The sequence below is a fragment of the Anser brachyrhynchus genome (assembly GCF_964034855.1).
Source record: "Anser brachyrhynchus genome assembly, chromosome: 2".
NCBI lineage: Eukaryota > Metazoa > Chordata > Aves > Anseriformes > Anatidae > Anser > Anser brachyrhynchus.
Genome location: NC_137695.1, coordinates 5,731,450 through 5,758,846, shown reverse-complemented (window position 1 = coordinate 5,758,846; position 27,397 = coordinate 5,731,450). Strand labels below are relative to the sequence as shown.

At 53.3% G+C, this 27,397-nt stretch overlaps 1 protein-coding gene and 1 long non-coding RNA gene across 2 annotated transcripts in view; one reads left to right on the top strand and one right to left on the bottom strand.

The window, feature by feature from the left end:
* OXSR1 (oxidative stress responsive kinase 1) overlaps positions 1 to 17,489 on the bottom strand; it is an 87,939-nt gene extending 70,450 nt beyond the window's left edge. The window contains exon 1 of the mRNA XM_080582613.1: positions 17,259 to 17,489. Within this exon, the coding sequence (XP_080438739.1) occupies positions 17,259 to 17,328 (70 nt within the window). The 5' untranslated portion in view covers positions 17,329 to 17,489. The remainder of the gene's footprint in view (positions 1 to 17,258) is intronic.
* Positions 9 to 8,990, top strand: LOC308190845. Its single transcript, XR_013947524.1, has 2 exons — positions 9 to 2,406; positions 3,276 to 8,990. It is a non-coding gene; the product is annotated as an uncharacterized lncRNA (long non-coding RNA).
* Positions 17,490 to 27,397: the final 9,908 nt, after the last annotated feature.

The window sequence follows — 27,397 nt, the reverse complement described above, 5'->3', positions numbered from 1 at the left end:
CTGTAGGCACAAAACCAAAAAGAGAGAGGGTTAACATCACCTTGCGGGGCTTCTGAACAAAGGAAGGGAAGTCAGACAACCAAATTTACAAGTGCCAGTCGCTAAAGACAGCAGCCAGGTGAAAACCAGGTGAAGCCCACCCCTAAAAACCGACCCCTTCAGGTCCATGAAGCTCAACAAGCCGTAGCAAAGAGCTACAACCAAAACAAGTGGACCTTCCCGAGGGGTCATACAGCTCTGCAGACGATAAAACAAGCCTGCAGCTTGCTCGTAACAAAGGACTGATTCTTCCAGCGTGCTTTTAAAAGAAAGGCCACCGAGGTCACACAGACTTTTAACCTGATGCATTCGCCCAAAGTGTCGAAACCAGCCGCAGCCTTTGCTGCCAGCGCTAATGAGATTTTTCGAATGGTTTTGTGTCCTAATTGCTCCTTTCGTCTCCCCTCCTTGTATGCAAAGGCATGAGGTAAGCTTCGTTCGAGCCCGTCGGGCTCCAGCTCTCACGTAGCAGCGCAACGCCTTGCTTCTCTGGATGCGGTTTTCAAACCGGGAGAAGCAGGCAAAGCAGCTCTGCAGTTGAACCGCTCGGCAAGATCCCATCCTTCGGGATCAGACAGCACCCAACAGCGAGCCTTGCAACGCCGAGCTGCTTTTGGACCTGCCTCTCCTGGCCTCCAGAAATAGCTGCAGCATTTGCATCTTTTCCATGGGACGCCTGGTTGCTTTCCCCTGCCGGCGGTTCCTCACATTCGCACGCTTCACTGGAAAAGAACTAATTCCAAAGAACGAGAGAGAGAGGAAGCTGTTGAGCTTTCTCCCCTCCACCCGCCTATTTCCAGGATTTTAAGGACGTGGCATTAAAAGAAAACAAGATATTCATTACCCCAGGTATAACTCTCAGACCTGTTTGGGTTGATGAGGGAGATGAGTAGACTTATTCTGCATCTTGGCATAAACCGCCCCATTTAGTAGCTTCTCCCACTCTTAGCACTACAAAACCTACCTCCTGATTCTGCAGTACGGGCCAAGCACAACGTTTTTGCAAAGAATCTTTTTCCTACGTGCAGATAAACCAGGGCCAAAAGCTGGCAACCCCCAAACGAAGGCCCCTGAAGCTGCCTGCAGCAACTCCCGGTCGCCTTCAGGCAGAATTTGCACCAAAACCCACCAAACCCGAGTGCCAGGCTGGGGAAAGAACCCGAAATCCAGCCCTAAAACATCAAGAAAAACTGCTCCGTCCAAAATCACGGCGGAATAAACGACAAAGCTCCGAGAAATTCCCGCTCCCTGGGAGTCCTGGGCGGCACCGACCTCTCCAGCCGGCGCCCGCTTCTGCCAATTCGCTGCTGCTTTGGGGGGAAAGAAGTGAAAACGCACGGCAAAGCGACTCAAGACGAGGGCAGCGGAGCACGGAGAAGCGGTGACAAAAGGCAGGGGAAGCCTCCCTGCAGCAAGAGCCTTTTGGAAGGGCGAACAAAACCGAGCACGTGAGCGTCGTTCCTCTGGGAAGAGCCGGAGCCCAGGAGACGCGCTGCAGCAGACGCGGCCGGTGTGGTGCCACCAGTGCCACCAAAATCTCCGACGAGAGGAGCTCAAGTCCAGGGCTTCACAGAAATGACTGCACAAAGAGAGGCTTTGCTTTTTAGTATTGTCATTATCTAAGATGCTGCTCCCAGAAACAACAGACGCAGAATAATTAGGAGCAGGGCCGTGCATGCTACAGCTCCGTCCCGCTCCTCGAGGACGGGACTTGAGGGCAAAACCCACCTCTCCTCGGGCAATGCCCCAGCCCCCAGGGACTCGCTCTGGTCGCGGGGGGGGGGGACATTACTTGAACGGTAACGAAATCCCAAAGGAAATCCTTCCGGGCACACGACGGGGAAGGTTCCCAGCTCGAGGCTCCTCCCGTTTAATTCCCCGCAGCTCCCGCTCCTCCGGCAGCTCCCTCCGGGTCGATCGCCACCTGCTCTCCCCGCTCCCCCCCCCCTTCTCCAGCTCATTCGTCATTTCTTTCAGCTCCTCTCCAGCACTTAATTAGAGAGAAACAACGAGATCTCCAAAACCTATCGAGCACGGATTAAGGCAGGCTGCAGCACGGTGCGCCACGAGCAAGCTGCTCTTCGGGAGCCGCCGCCGTGGCGTGCCGGGAGTGGGGGGGGACCACACAAAGAGGGGAAGCGTGGAAACCCCGAAGGGCACAGAAAGTGGCAACGGGGCCACCGAAGGATTTGCAGCCGCCAAATGATTTGCAGCCGCATAATTTGTGTAGGAAATGAATCAGAGGGAGAAGGAAGCGAAGCTGCAGCGAGGATGCCAAGCAGTGAAGACACGCAGGGATGCGGAGGACGCCAACGGAGAGGAGGAAGAAGATGCATGGCGAGGAAGTCTCTGCGAGTTTCGGAGCAGGTAACAGACACGTGGGGGAAGGAGGGAGGAGAAGTGATTCCCCGCCTGCTGGGAGCTGTCCCGGACACGAAACCCTACAAAGGCATTGCTATAGGGTGGCACAGCCCGGGCGAAGCAGCCCTCCCCGCGGATGCTGCCTGAAAGGCGTGAGGTCACTTCGGTGGTGGCCGGGGGGAAGGAGAGGAAGGGAAGAGACCCCGAGGGGTGTTGGGGTTTGTTTAATGTCCCCCGCTTCGGCCCCCGTAGGCTCTCAGCTCCGGTCCCAAGCCCTGGGATAGCAGCTGCCAAATTCTTCCCTAAGAGGGTCACGACCTGCTTTAGGAAGCGCTGCTAGGGAGGAAGGCGTGCCCTTTTCCAACCCTTTTCGCGTTTCTGGGATTAAATGGCGCTTTCTGAACTAAATCCAACTCCTGACGTAATGAAAACAACCCAAACCTCCCAAGGACGGTCACTGAAGCCCCGTTTCCCTGGGCCATAAGCATCTCTGGGCCTGTTCTCGAGCGACCAGCAGAGCTCCAGCCCGAATTCTCCTTTAGGACTGCTCAAATCCACCTCTGGCCTTCGAGGTTATCACGACCAAAATCCCTTTTCTCATCTGCAGCCACCCTCTCCATACCCCAACTCGCACGCAGCGCTCAGCCTACGGGAGGATTACGGGGTGATTTCGGTCGGAAGGCACCCCGCAGGCCCCCAGCCCACTCCCCTGCTGGCAGCAGGGCCGTACGAAGTTAAATCAGGTCCCCCAGCATGAAATTCGGTCTGATTTTTAATCAGACACCCCACAACCTCTCTGGCTGTCCCTGTGTTTGACCACCCACACTGTAAAGCTTGTTTTTTTGTTTTTTTTTTTTTCCCCTGCTCTCTAAAAGACTTTGCAGGGTCGCGACGTGCACCTGTGGCCTCCTGCGCTTTCCCTGCGCACCTCTAAAGGGGTTTGCACCTTCTCAACTCCCCGGCGGACAGCAGAGGACAAGGACATCCCTCCTTCGCCTTCCCCCTGGGGCTGAAGGAAGCCAGCTCCCCCAGCCAGCCCCTCCATCACGTTCCCGAGCCTCCTGCAGCACGAGAGCAGGCTCGGGCTGAGAACGCCTCTGCGCAACCCTGCCCTCTTCTCCCACCTCCCCCCCCGGCACGAGCCCCAGCTCTATTTTTAAGCGAGGGGCTGGAATCCATCCTCTGCTATCGGCAAGGAAAGCTGCCCGTGACGCGGGCACGGCTTGATTGTGGCCCTGGGTTTTCCTCTCGCGAACGACGCGCACACAAAGCTCTTCGCCACGCCGGTGCTCGGGGCCAGGCAACAGCTGCCGGGCTCCAGGTATCCAGTTTCAGGTGAAAAAAATAATAAAAATTCAGATTCAAGCCCCGTGGGCTCTGGCACAAGCTCTCAAAGGGTTTCCCTTACACCCTGCTGGTTACTCCGAAGAAATACGCTGGTGATTTTTAAAAAAAAAAAGGGTTTTTGCACAAGATGCATCGCCAAGAGCCCAGCAGCAACCGTCAGGCACCACAGCTCGGATTGGGGCTTCCAGGAGAGGCAATCCTTAACCTGCGGCAGAAAACCAGAAGCTAGACGCAGAGAGGGAGCCCCAAACGCACCCTCCTTACGCTCCTTCCCTCCACGCTTCCTTCGCCAGGCCGAGAGCGTGCCTCACCTCGACGGGACGCGCTGCTCGAGACGCCAGTTCCCCGCGCGGCAGCGGCTGGGAGCCCACTTTTAAGAAGAAAGAGCAAGGAGAAGATCGCCGGAGTGCTTCCGCGCACACTGGGCTCGGAGCATTGAATCCTACGGCGTGGAAATCACCGCTGCTTGTGTCTCCTTGCTCCTGAAACGCCTCCAGCACGGCCGGCGTGCATCTATCCCCTTTTCTTTCCGTTCATAAAAGCAGATGAGGAACAGGACCAGCCACGTCCACCCCGTGACGGCTTCTAGAAAGGAAGCTTGCACGGGAGGTGCTGGAAGATCGAGAGGAAACAGTGTGAGGATTTCGGCTTTTGGTTATTCTTTAGAGCTAACAGAACGCGGACCCTGGGCAAGCGGCTGCGCTGGGCGGGCAGCACGACCCCGCCGAATCAACAGGGTGACACGACACGAGCTGAGAGCATCTCTCCTGGCCATCGGGTCCCCCAAATACCCCGGGGTCTTGGACGAGCCGTTTCTCCTTGCCGTTTCTCAGCACGGCTCTCCTTCTCACAGATTTTCCTTTCTCCCCAGAATCGTGAAGGAAATGCTCAGCTTTTGCCAACGTCTGGAGGGGGACGAGAATCAAAGCGCAGTTGTACACGCTGGCCTTGGAGACGTCGTGGTCCTGGGGTCCTTTTCTTCCCCAGGGTCCTGCCCTAAGTAGTTTAAGAGGTCAACGTTTGGCTTTTAAGCTCTCAGCCACCAAAACGTAGACCCGGGGAAGCGAACTACGCACTTCATGCCTCCTGATCAGCCTCGGAAGCAGCGAGAAGACGGCGGTTTGCTTCGCTCCACGTCTTCGTGTGGGATCGGAGATCTGTAACAGGAACACCTGGGGAACCCCTCACACCGAGGTCTCCAGGTCTGACATCAGGGGTCCTCGCTCCAGACGACACAGACAGGACGCCCAAAGCCTCAGATGATTTATGAGAGCATTCACAGCTGCCAACGCCGGCCCAGGAGCTGCAACCGCATCTCTGGATGTTCCCTCACGCCGAGTAGCCGGAGGAGCTCTGCTCTGTGGTTGCTCGCTCCAAGGACAATACGGGAACGAAACAAAGGCTGCAGGACTGAGAACTGGGTTTCTTAAGCATTCTGCAGGAACACAGGGCAGACAGGGATCTGATTAAACCAGAAATCAACCACCAGATCACAAACTCAGACTGATGGAGCGTTAGTGGGTCTGCTTCTTGGGAAGGCGAAGTTCTGTTTTCCCCACCTTCTCCAAGGTTTATGGTGCAAGAAGAGTCTTCTCTCGAGGAATGAGCTTCTGAAAACGAGCTAGCAAGAAAGCCTACGTTCAAACTTGCTGCCAGCTTGGCATGGGGTGGGAATGGTCCTTACTCCCCAGGCAGGACTTTTCGAAGAGACATCGGATGCCCTGGCACAAGCCCCAGGGCTCGGGAAAGGAGAAGTGAAGCGGCGTCGATGGGTCCCGAGTACGGCCACAGCTCTTCAAGCCACCTCCCCACTGCCCGACTCCTGCCGCAGAACGGATGATCTAATCCGCACGGACACTGCAAGCAGCATTAATACAACCAAGGGGAATTCATGATGGGACACAGGCACATTCCCAGCACCGTCACGGAGGGGACAAAGAGCTGCGCCCACCTGCACCGAGGAGAAAGCTCGGGCGGGGAAGTGCCCCCAGGAAGGTCACTGGGTGCCTGCAGAGCTGCTCAGAGCGACCCTGGGTGCCGCTGTTACACACCGATGGAAACCAGGAAGGGGAAATTCAACTGGTTTTGTTCTGTGCCCGGTTGGAAAGGCCGTGGGGCCCTAAGGCAGCAATCCATGGCTAAGACATGACCAAAAATACCCTACAAAACCCCCACGGCAAGGGGAGCTCCTCTCCCACAGCCCCGCAGCGCTCGCACCCGCCGCCGGGAAGCTCCCCGAGCCGCAGCAGCATGGCCCCGCGTGGCCTCGGTGCGCCCTCCTCCACCTCGGTCACGCTGCCTTCCGACTACCCCGGGGGGAAGAGGTCGAGCAGAGGGAAAGAAAGAGTTAATACAGAGAAAGGAGGAAACAAATCATCTGTCATAACAAAGAGCCACGAGGAAAATGCAAAGACAAAAGCGGATTTAACACAACGGTTGTGAGGGAGCCAATTTTAAGGTTTATGTTGGGGGGTGGAGGAAAAACAGCAAGCCCCAGTGACTACATATATGTATTTATATGTATATATCCCAGCACATTATATAGAGTGAGGTACAGATACACCTTTCTATCTTTATCTCACACTATACAGTAGGACACTTGCACTACGTGTGTGCAGCAGCCCTGCAGGCAGGCGTAGCAGCCCAACTCTCACACTTACACGAGAGTTTCTCAGAAAAAAGCTCAAAAAGAACAACTCGACCCCACCTTAAAGATGTTACCCTTTGCATTTCCACGTCCTCAATGTCAAAACCCCCCCGTTACCCCCTACGGGATGGCACAGCTCGCGCCTCCAAGGCAGCACAGCTGCTGCTCCTTCGCTCCCCCCTGGAGCAGCTGATGGCTGTGACCATTTCGCTGGGTTCCCACACCGAGACACGACACAGACTGAAAGGGCAGGCGATGTGCTCAGGCACGGGATTAGGCACAAATGATCCCTCTATTTCCCACCAACGTGCCTGACAGCTACAGTCCAGACCTTCTAATGAAGGAACTGGCAGGAGGAACGGGACAAAGCCGGGTCACTGCTTGGGAAATGCTTGTTTCAGTTAGACTGCAGGTGCGTCTCGGCACCGACCTCCGGGCATTTTAGCCAGAGCCCACGCAGTGCAGCAGAGCCTGCAGTTCTCTGCAAGCTACAAGGCCATTTATTTCCAACCGCGTTCACGTACGAAGGATTTCCCTCCAAAACACAATTCCACGTTTCCCCAAAGCTCGAGAATCTCCCCTTCGTCGTTTCCCACCAGTACCTGCAGCAGCCAGCTCATCCTCCGGCGCTAACCCTGCACGTTCAAAGAACTTCACAAAACGAGAACCGCGTTTCCCAAACTCGCCTGTGACACACGAACCAGCCCAAATATTTGAACGGGGTGTAAACTTGCTGACAGGGAGTCACTCCCCGTCTCGAGAGCTCTGGCTGCTGACAGTGCCGCTGGGACACAGGCATTGTGCTCCGAGGGGTCGGAGCCTGGAGGCCTCCAGCGGTGTAACCCCGTAAAGATGGGGCTGCGGTGCCAGCGTTGTTTTAACGAGCTTCCCCTGACGGTCCCTCCGTCCAGAAACACCCGGCGCTGCTTGTCAGGCTTACTGCCCCGCTCTCGAGCTCAGGGGGACGAAGAGAAGCCTGTACCCGGTCCCTTGCGCCAAGTCCAGCAGCATTTTTAGAGCCAGCAGCAACCGCCTGGCAATAGCCACGGCTTGGTGCATCTCCCCGCGACCCCAGGCTGTAAAGAAACGGGTCTGATTTATTTCTGAACCGCGGCAAGACCTGCCTGTGGTAACTGCACAACTCCTTGCCGAGGTTCCTGCAGAAACGGAGGGAGTCTTGGGGACATTTCTGCCCCACCTTGTTCTCTGGGAACTCTTTTGATTTCTAAGGCCCTGAGGACAGAAAACCATCGCCTGCGTTGCACCTTCGGGCAATCCTCACGGACTAAGGGTGCTTCCTCCAACGGGTGTAACATCATTTTGGGGCGAACAGCTGGCCTGGTGATATAACGCAGGGCACGACTGGATGGAGGGTGAGGAACAGGAGCGGCCACGTGAAGCCTGTCAGCCAGGCATCCAACAAAACCCTCACCCAGCCCCTCTGCTCCTCGATTCCACCGCTGACCACACAAACACCCGCCGGACGCCACGAGGAGCCCGGGCCATTTGGGGAACCCCCCCTGGGCCCCCTTTCCCCAGGCCACGAACCCCAGGAAGCCCCCCGGGGTCAGTCACCCAAGCCCTGCGCGACCCGCGGCGTTTACTTCAGATGCTATTCGCGTGCCTAAATTAGATTTTTCGGTTTTGAACCAATTATATTTATTTGATCGGGCGCCAGCATCTCTGGCTAATTTAAAGGGCACCGCAGCCACGCGGCGTTAATGCCGCGCGACGGAAAGCAGGGCTCAACCACCCCACTTCCAAACACAGCCATATTCCTGGAGCGGGTCGAGCCTTCCCTTTTAATCACTGTCAGTTGCCTTCACGGTGCGCCCAGCAATGTAAATACGGTGCTGGCTGTCAGCGGGTATTACCGAGGCTCGAAACGCAGCCCTGGTGCGGGAGCCAAGCCGGCGTTCTCCCCCTTCTTCCCTCCCAACCTCCATCTCTGAACTCTGTCTCCGCCGTAATTGTCGACTGCAGAGGATATTTTATTTGGCCTGGGTTCCGCTGAACAGAACAATCTGCCTGCACACGGTGCAGACGTTTGATAGCACAGCGGCTATTTTAGGTAAATAAGCTTTTAAGTATCTGTTATGTCCTCTCTCGAAGGCTATTATCCTTTCTTTTCAGGGAATAGCTCGATCTAATGAGTCTGTTCTGCCTCTGTCAGTGCGGTCAGCAGCCAAGATGGGCCCGCTGGTCAGAAATGGCATTCTTTGACCACCAGGAGCGGGAATCTTGGGCTCTGGGCAAATACCTCAGGCTGCCAGCCCATCAGGCTCTCAGCTGCCCAAATAAAGACTCCCACCGATGAGTTGTTCCAGAGGAAAACAGTCCGTGCTCCAGCCGCCTTTTCCAGAGAAGCACAGTTTGCCGGGAGTCCACACCACGTATTTCTGAGCCACTAACACCAAGGTAGGTGTTAGGCAGCATTTGGCATCCTCTGCGAGGGTTTTTTACTGCCGTGAAGGCACGGACGTGAAGGCCTCAGCTTTCAACGCGCACGGTGCACTAACTCACGAGGTCAGAGACACAAAGAAGTCCACCTCCTAGGTCACTTCTTTGCGAAGTTCTTGCAGGTGAGGGCAAAGAAGACGCCAAGTTCCCAAAGGCCTCGCTTTCCACTGGCACGTCTTAAGGACTCGCAAACCAGAAGACGTTTGCAGCCGCCTGATGGAGCCTGGCCGCAAAGCAAGCAGCAGGAGACAGACACGGAGCCGTAGAGCGGGCTACGAAGAGGCAGCTTTGTTCCTTCCCGCTGTCGCGGGGAATCCATTAAGCGGCTGCTTCACGCAGCAGCGACAGGGTCGCACGGAGATTCGAGCGGTTAATCGAACGTGCGCCCCTCATTCCCCCACACCCCAGTTCAAACCCAAGCATTCATTAGTTTGCTACAGGGATTGCAGGATTCGGCGTCTGCAATAGCAGGGAACCGGGCGCCGTGACCCAGGGAGGCCTTTCGAGCCCCGTCTCGGCGACGCAAGCAACAGGCGCTTTCTGGTTTTGGTCTGAAAATTGACGTGATGAAATCCATCCCGGGGGATTTCCTTTGCGGGAAAGGTGTTCACCCCGGGACGAGACGCGTCCTCTTTAATTTACGAGGTTTCAGCCATCGGGACAGCCCAACGTCGTGCTGCCTGCCTGAAGCCGGAGACACCCGAAATGAGGGGTGCTGTTGTCTGCCCCACTCACCTCAACGGCTCCCAGCTGATTTTCTTAGGAAGAATATTCTGCAGGTGCTCTCATCAGCCATCGGCTTGCTCCCCCTCCTCAAACACCACCCTTTTCTACTACTCTCCGCACCATTTTCACAATTCCCTCCTCGGAGAGCTGGAATTAACCCCGGATCCCAAGAAAATGGATTTATAACCCACCAAAGACCAAAAATGAGCCTTAAACCTGATGAGCCTTAAAAAAATGAGCCTTAAAAAAAATAAAAATGAGCCTTAAACCTGACCTAGGACAAAAGGCAACCGAAAGCCTCCCATGCACACGCGGGCAGAGGCCACCACAGCTCCCCGCGCTCACATCTCCCCAGCAGACTCCTTGGTGGGGGTCCCAAGGGCCAAGTGCCACCCCGCAGCGTTCATTCCCAGTCCCGGGGACGGGATGAAAAGGGAAGGAGCAGAGCATCCTCCCACGCAGCTTTATTAATAGCGAGGTGCTAGCAGCAAAAAAAAAGAGCAGAGCCGGTTCTGAGATCGCCAATCAGGGCCACAAAGCAGTGCCAATTCTGGCGAAACCCGAGGAGAATTTACTACGATGTGAGAGGATCACTGAAGTGTTTCAGTTCCCACTTCTGTGTTTTTTGTTTTTTTTTACAGCTGCTTGGACCTTTTCTCTCCAGGACGAATTTACACAGGCTCATTTCCTGCCCGAAGGAAATACTCGTTTGGGAGACTGCTATAAAGTCGGTGCAGCACAAAACGCAGAAGTTTCAGAAGTGAAATAATTTCCCCCTCCTCTTAAAAAGAAAAAAAACAAACAGTAGCTCTTGAGACATAACGGATGAAAATTGAAGGTTGGCAAGGAACTAAAACCTCCTTCACGGGAGCTTTTCTGTACTCCAGCAGAAAGGCAGTTTGATTTGACCAAGTCAGAAGGTGCTCAACGTGCTGTTTCACAAGCACGCAGCACAAAACTTTAATGGATACACGGAGGGAAGTTCCAGCTAATTTGATGATTTGGTGAAAAAAGTGAATCAGTGCTCTGGCTTTCCTCTGAATTTCACCCACAGATGGGATCTGTGAGGCTTTTACGGCTTGCCGAAGACAGCCGTCCCCTGCAGACTTCTAAGCGTGCAGAACTGAAGAGGTCTACGAAACCCTTGCAAGGCGAGTTAGAGCCTGGTTTGGTAGAGGTCGATGCACAACCAAGTTTATTTTCAGTGTGGAATTTCTCTTACTTGCACATAAAAAAAAAAAAGCTAAGCAAAAAAGTCTGCGTGCGGTGACTCACATCAGGAAACAATGATCTTCGAGAACCTTGGGGAGTGGTGAAAGAAACGGCTCGAAAAAAATGTTGCTGGATGTTGTAGCTATTGTGTACGGGGGGGAAAAAAAATACAGGATCCTTCCAGTTTACGCTTCGGATCACCACAGATCCCCACCTGCTTGAATTATCTGGTTAGAAACAAGGGATACTCAGCCTGGGATGGCTGACCCAAGAACCCCATCAGCAGTGCTTGAAGGCAGAGGATGGACACAGACATCCCAACAGAGCAAACCTGCAGCTGAGCAAACCCCACACCCGCGTCGGTCTCTTCGTCTGTGCGTGAGAAATGCTGAAACCACACCACTGACCTCGTCTGGTACCTGCAACCCTATGAACTCCAGCCATATTTATATTATTTGGCACGCTGATTTTACGTTACTCACATCAGACAGGTTTGATTTTGCTGTTTGGAAGGCTCCCTTCACCAGCATACGCTTACTTTTGCCTACTAGGGGTGCCACAGCTCTCCCACTAAAGGGTGACCCCATAAAGACCCCGCAGCGCCCGGCTGGGACCCAGCCCTCCCTCCGGGACTTCCCGTGACTCCAGGCAAGATGCTCGGAGCTCCGTTTGCCAGAAACGTCCCATCTGCACTCCTCGAGGCGAAGTCCCGGGAAGCCAGGCTCCGTCGCCGCATCGCCGCTGGGCAGGGAGCGCAGGACGACAGGCGAAACTCGTCTGGAAAGCGCCAGGAGCCTGATATTTCGGGGATTTTGCAACACCGGATTCCAGGGCTCCGCAGCTATTCTTCTACACCCACAGAGCTCCCAAGTCTGTCTCTTCCTATTAAGAGAGTTCAATAACGCCCAGCTTACGAGCGCCCCGTCCGCATGTCCGCGGCTGAATTTACTGCCGTGGAGACTTACGACGGATAGCGTCCGTTTGAAGGGAAACCTTCCAAGATCATTTGACCAAAACGCAGTTGTTTTTTTTGTTTTTTCTGTTTGTTTGTTTTTAAGTAATTTGCTAACACAGTTAGCAACCAGCGCCGCTGCCCGTCATTTTAAAACGGCTCCAAGCTTCGGGTAAAAAGATCCCATCTCCAGCCACCGGCTTGGTGGGCAAGCTGCTAACGCCGCCAAACACAATAGCTGGGGCCGAGGTTAACCAGGGGAGAGCTGCTCCTCTCCGAGGGCGCAAGTGGCAGAAGGAAGAAGCCCCCAGGGCAGGGTTTTGTCGGCCTGGGCACCCCCCAGGTGTGCTCAGCACCCCAGCACAGCCAGGTTTGCCGTCTCTAACCGAGATATTCGGGTTAAAGCGAAGCTGTTTAAATGGTTTTCTCGAGGAGCTCGGGTGTCGAACGTCAGTCGGCGCTGGAAGCAGCTGCCGTACAGAAAGCAGCCCCGGGGAAGTGCGAACTGCTTCCACGTGTAACACCTCGTATGGGTTTTTTTTTTTTCCCCCCTCAATACCCCAGAATAGCTGAGAGCAGCGGGATCTGTCTCTGCCCTCCCCTCCGCTCAGCAGGGAAGGCTGCCACGCTGCTCCTCTAATAACCACGTACTCCTTCCAGGCAGCCTCCTGCACCGACGCTCGTCTTTTTTGTGGCCTCAATCCGCTTCCCCCCGGCGTTTTATCCTCCGGCGGATCCGGGGGCACGCAGCAGAGGCACCACGCGGGGGGTACGCGCGCAGCGAGGCGCCGCCTGCTTTCGCTTCCCAGGGGAATGACGCAGCTCGGCCCCGCCAGTATCAAAGGTCTTGAAGGAAAGAGAGGTGCCAAGGAGCGGAAGGGAAGGCAGCGGGGATGCAGGAGAAACCCGCCTGCTGCGTCACCCAGGAGCGAGCGGGGAGATGCATTTACCCATGCCCAAGGAGCTGAGGAACCCCAAATCATCTGCGTCGGTGCCCAAGCAGACCAAGCACCACGAGGGGCTGCTAGCAAGCCAGTTATTTATTCCCAAACAGAGCCGCGTCTGCCCAGGATTAATTTTATGCCAGCTTTACCATAATACAGAACGAGAAAAAGGCTTCTCCACCAGCTTTACGCTGAACAAGCTGACGGCTAGCACACGGAGCCAGCATTTCGGTGACTTCACCCACCTGAGCGCTGGGAACGTGCCGCAGGAACCCATTTGTCTGGCCGGGCTCAGGGGGAGGAGTGGGAATCCACGAGGAAACGCTAAGCCAAAACATATGGCACCAAGACCAAAGCCCGAACACTCGATTTAGTTTTCAGGCAGTTGTATTTCACGGAGCGCACCGCGGTTTCTCAAACGGGTGTAAAACGCTTAGGCGTAGGGAACTGGCTGCAGCTAGCACGGGGGACCCGTGGGTAAATCAGCACCAGGCTTCAAAACAGGAACCTAAAAAGTTATCACTGGGCTAATATCTCCCGTTTCACCCCCGTCTGGCCATACAGGGCCTTCAGCTGTACCTGGGGAGTGCTTACAGGCTGCTCTGCCTTCGGAGGCTGCGCATTCAGTACAGGAGCTAGCTCCCGAGCACAGGGTGACCACGGATACGCTGATAAGCTCGCCACTTCCCCAAATTTTAGCTCTCAAGTTCCCACATACCTGCAAAAGAGAACTGCTCCCACGCGGGCATACGTGCGCTCACGTGTACGGCTTGGGGAAATCACGGCTGGAAAACTAAGCGTTAGATTGCAGAAGAGCACCGCGTTCACAGACAAAACCCAACTCTCAACCACAGTCATTAAAAAAAAGCTGATCGTTTAGTGAGTCTTCGCTTCCATTTTCAATGTCGGCTTGATTTCTGAGGGGAGAAGCAACTCCCACCACATCTGCTCGCCCAGCCTGTGTCGTCCTCACGACTGCGAAGGAATCTGTCGGGGGAGAAAGGGCACAGGAACGGAGCAAGGGAGAATTCCCAGCGCTCGTTTATCTCCTGCTTCTGGCGCAGCCTGTTCGTGGCAGAGAGGATGCTCCTGAATCAAGCGGCCCCAGCCAGCACGGCTCTCACCTTCCCGAAAAAAAGCAGCAAAACGAGAACGACCCAGTTCCAACCCGCTCCGGTACCGCTACCAGCGCTTCCAGCAGGAGCTGGGACGCGAGGGAACCACGTGCGCGTGTCTCGGAGCGGCACACGCAGCATGAGGTCTGCTTATTTATCTTTTTTTTTTCCTTTTTTCAGCCTTCAAAAAGAGGATTGCCGTCATTTGTATGCGGGTCACACTCGGAAGAGCACCTTCACAACCACCCAGACGGGCTGCGTGGTTTTTTTTTTTTCCTTTCAAGAGGAAAACTCAGCCATCTCCAGGGGCGGCACTCATCTGCCAGCCACGCGTACGTCCCACGGAAACGCTCCACAACTTCTCCTCTCCGCCCACCTCCCTTCCAGCCTTTTTGGAAGCCGAAGTCCGGCTCTGATCCTTCGTTCAGCGTAACGTCAGGGATCTAAGCCTCGGGAGGCGACTCAGCAGTAACTCCCCACCACTAACCAGGCATAATAAACGCAGGCGTTAATCCATACCTTTATAACGGCGTGAGTCACCTCCGCTGCTGAGTAATAAGGTTTTTTTTTCCCCCTCTTGGTATTAGCCCGAACGAGGAGGGCAGTTTTACAGGAGAAGTTCTCTCCGCAGCTACAAAACGTGCTCTTTTGTGCCCGCACTGGAACAGCGCGGAGCCCTCCACGCTAAGGGAAAGCCGCGCGGTGCTACCTGCAGGCAAAGCCAGCCCAAATTAAGGAATTCGGCTGCACGTGGATCGCCTTTTTTCTGAGGTGGGAAAATGCCTGAGCCGGTAACCCACCGAACGGCGGGCTCTCAGCTTAAAGAGAGACATTTTTCATTGGGAAACAAGACAAATCCTTTAAAAGCACCGGTGCAAGGTTCATCCCTTCCCATACCGGGTCCTCTCTTTGTTCCCTGCCAAAAAGGGCTTTTACGGCTCTGCACGAGTCAAGAGAGCTCAGAAAACCCCCCCGAGGCTTCCAGGAGACACGGAGCGGCCCAGCTCGGTTAACGCGGTGACATTTTGTCCCACAAATCATATACGTGCTAGGAAACTTGCGTCACATCTCCATCCAGGCCGCTGGCAGGCACGCCGATGTTTGAAGAGAGTAAAGGGGGGGGGGGGGGGGGGGGGTGGAGAGGGCGGGGATGGCGAAGTTAAAAAGAGAAACCATATGTTTGCAATCCACGCGGCGCGGTGTGCGCTCCGGCGTGCCAACGCGAGCCTTCAATGAGCAGACGACATCCAGAAAGTCGCCTCGTGGGACAGGGGAAGGAGCGAAAGGCTGCTTGCCCGGCCGCCGCCCAAGTTCGGGGAGCGACCACGGGGCTGCGACGGCTACGTCCTCCTCCTGACGATTTGGGGCTGGGGGATGTGTGGTTTGGGGCTGTAGGATGCGCGTTTTGGGGCCGGATACGCATTTTTGGGCTGTAGGATGTGCTCCTCCTGCAGCAAGTTCTCCTAAGAGCAGAAAGACATTCGCACCCCCTTTGTTCCCATCCCGCTCCGCTCCCTGGCTACGGAGAGGCAGCCCAGCTCACCCAGCCTTGCACGCTGAACCCCAAATCCCCTCTTTGTGCTCCCAGAGCGCCCTTCGTGCGATTTGGATGCACCCTACACGCAGGGAACGGTCCCTTTCCCGGCGATCTCGGAGCCTGGTGGGGTATTGCCCCCCTCCTGCTGCTCCAAGAGGCTGAGCATCGTCATCCCCAGGGCGCGTTTGGTTTCCCAAAGGGCTGATCTCCCTCTACAGGGGGCCGAACCCTTCCCAAACCTCGCTGCTCCTCCGCCGAGCAAAGGGAGAGGACAAAGCCCGAACCCAGGGAGAAACAGGGATTTCCAGAAGGATTTCCCCCCCCCCCCAATAGCTTTAGTTCCTTCCTACTTTTAAACAATGCCAAGAATTTAATCTCGTAAGGCAGCATTTTCCCCAAACTCTCCCACCCTCGCTGACAGAAAGCGAGGCTCCCCGTTAGGCAGGGATGCAAGGCCTGGGCACGACACCACCACGTCATTCATAAACTTCAAATAAAAGCAACTCGACAAAAGCCTGCGCTAAAAATTAACCTCTTTCCTACAAGCCCTCGGCCGGGAGCCTGCCCTGCCACCTCCTGCTTTATTTCCTGCCCCGGGAGAGTGACAGGAGAGGCCCTGACCTCACGCTCACCTGTGGCACCGCCTCGGCCGGGTCACATCCCGGCCCTAAAGCGGCTTATCCCTCAAACAAACCCCCCGAAAAGAAATGGTCGGGGCAGGCAATAAATCGGTACGGCGGGGGGGGGGGCCCTCGGGTGAGCACGCAGTTTGATGTGAAAGGAGAGCGGAAAAAAAAAAAAAGAAAATCATTTAATGGAGAGCAAGGGCTGGGGCCTCCAGCCGAGAGGACAATGAATGAAAATCCACGGCGGCAGCAAAAAAGGCCGGGATAAAAGGCCGGACGGCGGCACCGCAAAAATCCTGCGTCCCCCGACGGGACCGAAGCTCCGAAGAGGCCAGGGGCTGCGTGGGGAGGAGGCGCCCCCCCAAAACGAACGGGGCTGCTCGGGGAGAGACGTGGGGTTTCCTTCCAAGGCACCCTCAGGCCCGATGCGGGCAGGAGACGGAGGGGTGAGGGAGCACCCCCTCTGCAACACCCCCTAAAGAAGGGGGGCACGGGATGGTCTCGGTGCCCCCAAAGGGGGGCGGTGAGCCCCCAGGGGCACCCCTGACCCCCAAACCACCCCATATCTCTGCAGCCCCGCTGTGATGCACGAGGAGGGGGGGTGCAGACCCCCCCCCCAAACCCCTCCTCCCTTTGCAACGAGGGGAAGACCCCCCTACAAGACACCTCCCTCCCAGCAGGGGGATACCCTCAAAAAGAAAAAGGGGTTCCCAGACACCCCTCTAACACACATCCCGCAAAATTGGGGAGGCAATCCCCCCTCGTCCTCCCCAAAACAGGGGGGCAGGCAGCTCCCCCTCACCCTCCCCAAAAATTGGGGGAAGGGGGTAACTCCTCCTCACGCACACACCCAAAATTAGAGAAAGGGCGCAGCTCCCCCCCTTACACCACCCCAAAAAATAGGGGAAGGGGGCGGCTCCCCCCTCACCTCCCCCAAAAATTAGGGGAAGGGGGCAGCTCCCCCTTATAACCCCCTCAGAAATAGGGGGGGGCAGCTCCCCCCTCTCACACACCCCCCAAAAATTTGGGGCAGCTCCCCTCACCCCAAAACAGGGAGGCATCTCCCCCTCACAACCCCCCCCCCCAAAACATGGGGGGGCACCTTCCCACCCCTCTGCGTGGCCCTGAGAGAAAAGCACGACGCCCCCCACGCCCCACAGCGACACGCGGGGACCCCACAGCCCCCCCCCCTCAGCCACGGGGGGGCCCCCACCCCCCAAATTTCGTGGGTGCCCCCCCCAATCCCTCGCGTCCCCCCCAAATCCCTCCCGTCCCCCCCCCCCAATCCTCACCGATGACCTCCTGCAGCTCGTAGTCATCCTTGTTGATGGACCAGGGCAGCGCGCTGGGCTCCTCCGCCATGGCTGCGGCCCCTGAGGGCTGAGGGGACCCCTGAGGTACCGGGGGACCCCCTGAGGAGCGGGCGCGGCCCCGAGCCCGGCCCCGCCGCCGCCTCCCGTTACCGCCGGCCAAACTTTGCCTGCTCCCTCCACCTGCCCATGCCCAGAGCGCGCTGACGCCACCCGCCGCCACGTTCGCCCGCCGGAGCGGGGCGGCGCCGGCGCCATCTTGAGCGCGGCGCTTCTCCCCCCCTCCCTTCCCCCTCCTTTCGGTTAATCCGGACTAAAAAAAAAGGGAGCCGCCGCGGTTCGCTTCGCCGATGTTATTTTCGGAGGTGGACGTCGCGCGGAAAGGCCTGGGGGAGAAAGGGGTAGTAAGGGGTGGTAAAGGCATGGAAAGGAAGGGTGGGGATGCCACACACAAGATGGCGGCCGCTCGCATCCTCCCCCCTCCCTCGGAGAATAAGCGGGAGGATCGCCGTGCTTAAACCGGACTTCAAGCAGCGATTGGCTGCTGGCCGCGGAACCCGCGGTTCCTATTGGCGGAGGGGGTTGTCAATCGTGTCTCGTCCTTCTGCAGGGTCCCTGCGTCCGTGGGGCCTTCGGGTGCCTGAGGGCTGCCCTGAGGGGAGGCAGCCCTGGGCAGGCCTCAGGGTGGGCTCTGCGGTGGGTGCCGTGGATATCCCCTGTGTTTGGGTGTCAGAAACCCTCCTGGTAGGGGGGGCACACATTGCTTATCCACCTTCACACAGTCCTAGAATCATTAAGGCAGGAAAAGCCCTCCAAGCTCGTCTGGTCCAACCATCCCCCTACCACCAGTGTCACCACTAAACCATGTCCCTGAGCACCGCGTCCAACCTCTCCTTGAACACCCCCAGGGATGGTGACGCCACCACCTCCCTGGGCAACCCGTCCCAATGCCTGACTGCTCTTTCTGAGAAGAAATGTCTCCTCATTTCCAACCTGAACCTCCCCTGGTACAACTTGAGGCCATTCCCCCTTGTCCTGTCACTAGTTACCCGTGAGAAGAGGCCGACCCCCGGCTCCCCACACCTTCCTTTCAGGTAGTTGTAGAGAGCAATGAGGTCTCCCCTGAGCCTCCTCCAGACCAAACACCCCCAGTTCCCTCAGCCGCTCCTCACAGGACTTGTGTCCCAGTCCCTTCACCAGCCTCGTAGCCCTTCTCTGGACACTTGCCAGGGCCTCGATGTCCTTCTGGTCTTGAGGGGCCCAAAACCGAACACAGGATACCAAATAAATGCCAATTTTTGGTGACCTGTGTGTGTTGTGTGTGAAAAGCGATGGCACTGCCCTGCCTGGGCTTGGTCTGGGAGCAGAGGGATATGTCAGCCCTGAGGCCCAGCTGGCTGCATGCAGCAGGCCCCACGGCATCGCCCACCTCCATTTCATCCCCACCCTGGCTTTGGGATCCACATTCCTCAATTAAAAATAGGGCTGGGGGTATGAAGGGGTCAGGAGGTCTGGTTTTCCCCTCCCTGTCTCCAAAGTCATGCAATTCTAAGGTTTCCTGCTGCCAGGTGTTTCTGCAAGCTCCACTGAATTTCAATATTCGGTGATAAATCCAACACCCTCGCCTTGTAGTTGATGGCTCGAAAGTCTGTAGCTGAAGCACTGGAGATCTGGATACATGAAGCGTTAAAAAAATAAAAAATGAAAGAATGAGGAATATGGGACTAACTGGTACCAAGAACCCAGGTAGGCCGCTGTCTACATAGTTAGGTTTAAAGTGTTTACAGTTTGGTGATTTATTCTTTACTGACATAAAACAGATAAAAAAATGCATCTCTTGCTATTGCCAGGCATAGTAATATTCATCAGGAGAATCTGGCAAGATTTGGGATTTCTGTGTCAGGTTTCATTGTTCTTCGCCAGTCACTGTTCTTATAGCTTGACAGGAGATGCTACTGTGAGGCAAAGAACATCAGTTACACATATTTTTAGCTTATTAGGACAAATTCCTGAGATGCCTCTGATGAACCAGGCTTTGTAGAGGGCCATAGCACCCTGCCAAATGCATGGTGTGACTCCAGTATTTTCACTTGTGCAACCTAACACAGGACAACATCTCCTTCTTCCTAGTCTTTTTCTGTCCTACAGATGCAAGAGGCCAACAGGCCCATCTTGGCGCAGTTTACAGACACTGAACAAAGATGGTCTCTGTCCATAAGGCAGAGCTTTCAACTTAAAAGCTGTTCGTTTTTCCTACTTGCCTGCGTTAAACATGCCTCTGCCAAGCAATATTGCGTATTTGCTAAATATGCTTTAATTACTGCTTGGAACTGTCTCTCTGATCTTTTAACTATGTTATAAAAGCAGTTTTTGTAGCAATTAAAAGCAGGTTTTACCCCAGAGCATGCGCTCAGGTGCCCAGTGTCATGTTTCTGATAGTAACAGCATGTTAAAAAAGGATCTGAGCCAGGCATCAGCAACAAAAAAAGACGGAGGCCCTGATCCTGAAAGTATTTAAGCGCGTGCTTTAAGCCTTTCTAACCACAGTGATACATATGCCTAATTTTACCACAGTGTTTATTTAGAGTCGGAATCATATTTTGAATTCTCTTGGTTTAGGTAGAAGAATCACCGCCTGAAGGCAGCGCTAGAGCTCCTATTGAATTAGATCAATGGGACAGGATTAGGCCCACAATGAACCCCGTTCTTTATGAATTAGCACGGGCTTTGATCAAAATTAAGATCTGAAATGTGAACTGACGAGACTACCAGTGGCCACTTGAACATATACAAGTGAATGGGGTATTTTCACTTTTCAGGTCTGCAGTGAAATACGCACTTCTATATATTTAAAGCAAAATCTCTCATTCGTGTAAAATCTGGATCCCACAGATTTTGTAATATTTTTTAAATGACCATTTAATGAAATTTTAAATGAACATTTTGGATCCCTCAAAAGTCAGACGTTGCTGTTGCATTCATTCACTCATTCGTTCATTCAGCGAGTTGTTTCAATGGCAGTCTGATGAAGGATGAAAAAAGGGAGCTGTCTTCCACGAAGATCTTAATCCTTAGCCCACTTCACACCTTCAAGCAGCACCTTCTCCTGTTTCACCATTAATATTCTGCTCATCCTACTTTTCCTGATTTGCTGTATTTTGTCTGTCTCGTGTAGGTTGTAAGCTCTTCAGGGCAGAGGAAACGTCTCTATTTATAAAACAGCCTGTGAAGTGGTGCTGCTGAATCAAGTGGTTTGTTGTAATAACAAGACATTTTAGTAGAAATCTGAAGTGGAAAAACAGTTTCCTGTGTATCCACCTCCAGGCTTTAGGAGAGACCGAGAAGTGGAAAAACTCCGGACTTCTTTCAGGTAGGAAGGCTGCAGGCCAAGGGAAGCTCTCACACCTGGGTTTCCCGTACTTTTTGAGTGAAACTAAAATAAAATGTCGCAACGATTAGAGCGGGCAGTCCCCACCTCCCATTGATTCTGCAGCTCAAAAAGACTTTCTTCTGACACCCGGAGCACATGTTCCTCATCGACATGCCCTGAGCCTCTGGAGGTAGCGAGAACAGGCAGGCACACACACGCATGCACCAAATGCTCTCATTCTCGTAAGGCACATGGTTTCCTGCCTTTGTGAGCCAATGACTTATTGTTTCAATGAAACTTACTGGCACTACCCAGCCCTTTGCCTTTTTTTTCCATTCAGGTAATATTGGCTATCATAAAAGTGATGTTTAATGGATAGAGTGGTGGTTCTCACATTCAGTGCACAGAAGTTACTGCCTTTAGTACCTGTAAAATCCGTGATGATTGGTAATACATTTTATCATCGTCATAAGTGCAACCATAAATAAATTTCATTTACACTTGGATTATAGAAAACGAGTCTGAACTCGTTCGCTTATCAAGGCATTGCAGATTTCATCTTACTATTCATGCAGCCTCTCAAATAGCTTCTTTGCTTCTTGGTACGGCTGAACTTGAAGCCGCTCTTTCAGAACAGTCATGCAGAGGCATTTAGTGTCACAGTTCAGTAGTGTTTTGGGCCACGGCATTTACTGCCACATTTCTAGTTAAAAGCTTTTTAGGGCACCATAAACCGCTGTTTGTAAGTGACTGTGCATTAGCTACCACGATTCCTACAAACAATAGCAGTTAATGTGCTTATTGAACTGCTTGGTACGGGCACGGGTTACTAAAGCAAGAGGAAGCCCAACAATGCCTGTATTATTGCATTCACAATAGCACAAGTGTGCATCGGCAAGCAGAATGCCTGACCTTGTTTCCCTGCAAAATTTGCCTGCTATTCTTTCTTCGTGGAAATACTTTCAGGTTTATTGAAGGAATCTTCCTCTATCCAATAGCAGCTTTATTTAATAGAGAACGAGGTTGCAAAGGCAGGCGTGCACATTGTCTCCGGGTATTTTTCATGGCATTTTTGCCCAGGACCGTGCAGTGGAGTAAGGAGGAGTGGTTTAAAAGCCTCCGACTGGAGAAAGTCTTTAATAGTAGTTGTTTTCAAAACACGAGCCCAGTGCCAGTCTAAACCACACCGACAGGTTTTCGTAAATGGGCCCGTGTAGCACCAGGCACCTCCGCCCCGCCATTCACTGCCGGTGAGCTAAGGCATTTAAACTCACCTCTGAGGTCACTTTGAAGTCAAGTAGCTGAAGGCCTGGTTCCAACAGGTGGATTCTGGTTCTTACAGCGTGTGCACTGAAACCAAATTTCGCTCTGCAAACACGCTCCTTATCCCATCCCACGGCCTCTCAGCAGAAACGCTGCACCGTTCTCTCACTTCCTCCACTGAAAGATCCCCAGATTTTAAGCATTAGGAAACAAGGAAAGAGCTTATGAACAACACAGTTTTTTTCTCCTTACTCTTTTTTCAACGTTTATGCTTTTTTTAAGTGTACAAATTGCAAGCCAGTTAACCTTCTAACAAATTATAGCTTTGCTGTCTCCTTTAAATCTAATATAAAATTGATACTAGGTTTAAGAAATAATTATGACAAGATCTTGATTACCACATACCTGAACCACAATTTAATAATCGGTTCTTGCCCTGTTCTGGCTTACAGCAATGCTGTGTCTTTAAAGAAGCTGATGAAAGACATTTCTCTTGCTCGTACTTCCTTAAACCCCAGGAATCTTGCTGTCTCTTTGGAACAGCTTATCAGGACAGAATGGTTTTCCCACTGGCCTTTTCTGTGGAGGCTAAATCAGAAAGCATTTGCTAAACAGCTGAGCAGGACAGGGGGAATAAGAATGTGTTTTAGAGCTTTTCTCTTCTTCATTAAAAGTGCAGCGTAAGTCTGATGCAAGCATCCAAACCCTGCTGCACAAGCGGGTACACCTGGACGGACTCCTCGTTTGTAGGATATGAAGAGAGGCCAAAGATTGTTGGCTCTGTTACGTCAAGCATTGTGGGTGTGCCTCTATTTAAGATCATTTCAGACATTTTATTATTCAGCAAAACTCTTCTATAAAAATACAGATAAAACTCCTAACAGAAATCAGCTTAATAATGCCAGATCGCCTCCTTGCCGCTTGCTGTTGCAGCAAAGAAGTCCTGAGTGTCCCTGGGTACTCACATCGTATCCTGAGGGCTGGTCGTGGCAGGACTGAACAAAGAAAGCAGTCTTTGGGAAGAGAAACTGCTGCTTTCAGGTGATACTGTATGGATATTCTGGCAGCTGGGAGTGCCCAGGCCAAATCTGCCCCATTTACAGCTGGCAAACTTTGAAGAAATAAAATAAAACATCTTTTGTGACGTCACAAGGAAGCAAGATGAATTCACTTTAAAAGGCAGTGAGAAGAGAAACCCTAGAAATAGAAAAGATAGGGTTGAATAAGATTTCATTTATTTTTTGCCATCTGGGAATGAGAAGTGTAAGGGAATATTGTTCTTACCCTTATAAATGGATGATATCTTCTTGAATCCAGCTACGCCGAGGCCAAGCAAGGTTAGTGGTTCACATTAACAGATTCTAATGACATGAGTTTACAATAATAGTTTAATAGTTCAGTGTAACAGTGACTCATTGCTTATTACTATGTCGATAGGAATGTAAAGAGATCTCATTTGAAAAAAAAAAAATCTGTTTGGATAGTTCACATCCTTTCCTCCCTGCTCATGAATTCCTATGTCACTGACTGCGGGCTGCCAAAAATAGGATGGCTTTTTGTGTAGCTAAAGTCAAGGAAAACCTAGAATCAGGGAGACAGTAGGAGGATCCCACTGTCCTTACAAACAGAGCCTTCAGGAAATATTTATAGTGAAAGCTCTCTGAGAGCGCAGGAGATAGGAACTAAGTAAAAGAAGGTATTTTGCAGGAAGAAGAGGGGTTAATGAATGCCACCAGCTCTCTGCTTTGATATTTTGCATCATGGGGATGTGAAGATTCATGTCCCCATCAGACATAGGCTCAACCTGTGCTTTTGTCTTAGAGAAACCGCTCCATTTCAGCAGCAGGAGAGGAAGTTTCAGGGAACAACTCAGGAGAAGCCCTGTGGACTGACAAGGAGCCAGAGAAGAGCCAGAAGCATCATGTCATCTAAAATCCGAGGCCGTTTTGCAGTTGCATGCTCTTGCTGAGGTCTGTTTGGATCCCTGAGAATCTGGGAGTTGACGCCTTGAGCATCTTGATGTCTCGGTAATGAGGAAAGCACTCAAACCTCCCCGGAGAACAGAGAAATGGAGAAGGAGGCTCAGTAGGAGTCCTTTCATTTGCAGTCACCTGAAGCCGTACAAATCGTTTAAGTAGGAGAAGGGAACTGGGGAGGCACGAGCAACATATCTGTGAGTTAAATGCACTACCGTCACCACCCCTTAGGAAAAAAAAATCCCGCATGGCACCTCAGAAACAAACTGCTGAAGTGTGAAATCAGGCGGCAGGGAAAGCTGTCATAGAGGATCAGAAATTGATTTAATAGAAAAAAATCGACTGCTGCATAATTTGTGCAGATTGCTAGGAGAGAAAGAGAGAGATCCACGGCTCCTGAGGGTTTAACTGCGCGCACCGTCTGGCGAGAGGTGCAGAAAGCAAGATTTCCTAGCCGGCAATTCTACGTGTGCTGAATGCTTCCTCTTCAATACCCAACAATTAAAATCGATGACAAGATGCTAGGTAACAAAAGAAAATGACTGATCAATATGCATGTCTTGGAGCTGAAGAAAAAGCCGCCTGCCAAGAGCAGCATGCTGATGAGGCGAGATTTCTGAGAGCTCAGAGAGGAGATCCTAAAAGCTTCCATTCCCAGCGCTCGATAAAACAATGCAGCTAACCAGATGCCAGACGCAGTGCTAGGAGAGGTTAAGTCACCAAGGAGGCTAAAGAATAACTGTTAGGAAAAACAGGGGATATTCATTTTTAGAGGAAATAGCTTTGGAGTGAAAGCCATATTTCTCTTCTTTGCCTTTCTTTCGAAAGATCTCAAAAGCTCGTTAATGATACTGAAAAACTGGGTTCTTTTCATACCCGTGTGAGGTTTTCGAGATGCTGAGACACTGACGCTTCAAGGCCAATGTCCATTTTAGTCCTCAAATTTCTAGCAGATTTCCAAACATTTCTGCAAATGTTGCTCTGAAGCAGCCCTCGTGGCTCGCCATGGCTCGGGCAGGACGGGGACCAGCACGTGGATTTTCAGGGTCATTTACCCACTTTTCCCATCTTCATGTCACTTTTTGTTTCCGAGGCGACAGATCACGGGCTGGCACACAAGCAGTTAAGCACCTCAGGACTTGCGGCTCCGAGATCCGTTCTGCTGACACCAACAGAAGGCGAGCATAGCCGCAGATCGGAGCCAGAAAAACGCTGCAAAAAAAAGTTTGTGAAAGGTCACTTTGTCGTAACGCCCACGTGGGCCTGAACACGTTTCCTCCGAGTCCATACTTTTCACCCTAAGGGGTGGATAAAGACCCGTTTTGTCACCTCGGGGGGTTGATTTCATCAGCAAACCCCATTGGGTTCATACCATGGAGCCCTCACGTTCTTACTGGGGGGTTCTTCTCCCCCGGGTCCTGCACCTCCTGGCCTGCCGGCCCCTCTGCTCTCGGCGCAGGTGAAACAAGCAGCTGGCCGCCGTACGGGTCAGCAAAACCCGCTGACCTTTTCCCCCGCAGGCTGGCACCCGGCCTGGCACATTCCTTTTTTTCTTCCTTCACGTGACCGCACGGTCGGGCTGGGAGCAGAACGAAATCTGTACGGTCTGGGCCAATCTGCGCGCTTGGCAATCGAGGAAACCCTGGCACGTTTCTCCCGGCGCTTCCGTGCTCCCAGCCACCTGCCACCCGCGTCCTCGCCCCCCCGGGTCTGCCGGGAAGGGGAGGTTTGAAAGGGCAGCACGGGGCGGTCCTGCTGTCCTCAAAAGCAGCCCTGGACGTGGCACGCGGCTGTCCCCGCTCCACCACCAAAACCCAGTTAACCTAGGAACTGGGGGGAATGGGATTTGAAGCCCCTCTGCTGGCTGCCAGGCAGGAGGAACATCAACCGCGGCTGGTGCGACGCTCGTGCTCTGAACCCGGGGGTTTATCCCGTGCAACACAGGGCGTAATCATGTCCACCACTTGTGCACCACGAGGGGCATGTGTGCAAACCATCTCGTCCAGCTCAGCTGCAATAAAATGTGTCCGAAGGGCAGGGACAGCCCGAGCTCCATGGGCAGGAGCAGGATTTGGGAACGGCGCCTTGCTGAGGTGGGCTCTGCAAGAGGAACAGCAAACACAGTGTTTGTAGAAGAGACTTCACAACCGTTCAACGCTTCACTCCGGGTTCAATCGTTTAAAGAATTACCGAGCAGCTCCGGAACGGCTGCAACAATATTCCTCCTCCTCCTGCCTGCAGATTTTGCTTCAAAATAAACAAATGGCTGGGCAGGGCGTGATAGCGCTTATCAGGACGTTCAGCCAGGTTCAAAGTCATCTCCAAGTCCTGCTGAGCATCAGCCGAACCACGAGCAGTTGCCCAGGAGTATTTGTACGCAGCAAACACCTAGATGTCTAGGAAAACCCGATAGGTCTGACTGAGGTGCTTCAACTCGATGAGCGTGCTTTCCAGCAGCGCGAGCCTCGTGGGGTTTGTTTCTTTTCAGTGCCTTGTGCAAATCCGTTTCCAGGATGATCAAACATTTTCCCAGCCATTTTCATGCGTTTTCTTCCCTGTGCTAATTTGCTGCCAGTAAGTGTGCCCTCCAGACCAAGCAGTGTCTCTGTCGTGATACAACTACCATGTCGTGAAGAAGAGGAGTTGCTCCGTCGGGGCAATGCTTTGTCCACCACCCTCCGGCCCCGAAGCTCAGAGCATTTTGCACGTTATCGAACATCACCAGGTAAATGCTGTCCTCCAGAAAACAAGGGGATGGCGCCGACATTCCTGCATCACAGCTGCAAAAGGGAATGAAATAGAAGTTCCTTCCGGCACAAGAAGAATGGCAGAGAGAAAGGAGCTACCACAGCCCTGACCCCACCGGGCTCTGAGCTACGCTTACACTTAAATACAGGCGAAAATCACCCAGATAGCCGAGGGACACAACATCACATTGAAAGCGAAGGGATTCCAGTCTTTCTGAGAGGGAGACTCTCCTATTTGGCACTTCTTGACAGTGATTTCTACCTGGAATAATAAATTCTGGAATGATTTCCATATGACTGTGCACACGCTAGCTTGCAGTGGCCATAGCACGGGCGTTGCTTCACAGCCTTTGCAGGGAGCAGTCCCTCAAGCGGCTCAGCACGTGGCCTCTCGCGATGTGAAACGCAGCTCGTCCTTGGCCTCCAGAAATGCCTTCCAAGCAACACTTCTCTGATTCGACGATCCTTCGTCTTTTCCCGTGGCAGGGCCTTGGCCCAACAGCTGCTGCGTTCGTAAGTTATTTCCCTGCTTTGGAGCCGCTCCAAGCCGCCCGCCTAAGAAAACGGAGCTGGCAAAATCCTCCGGGTTGCTGCAGAGCGACGCAGTCCTCGCCAGCATCTCCAGAAAGGATGTGGAATAGGAGGTGAAACTCCAGCATCCCTGCTCCCTCTTGCTGCCGGGACACAACCATACCTCTCCCCGTTCCAGACACAGCCAAAAGCCCCCACTGAGGAAGCTTTTTAGGCAAAACAAGAAAACAAAAA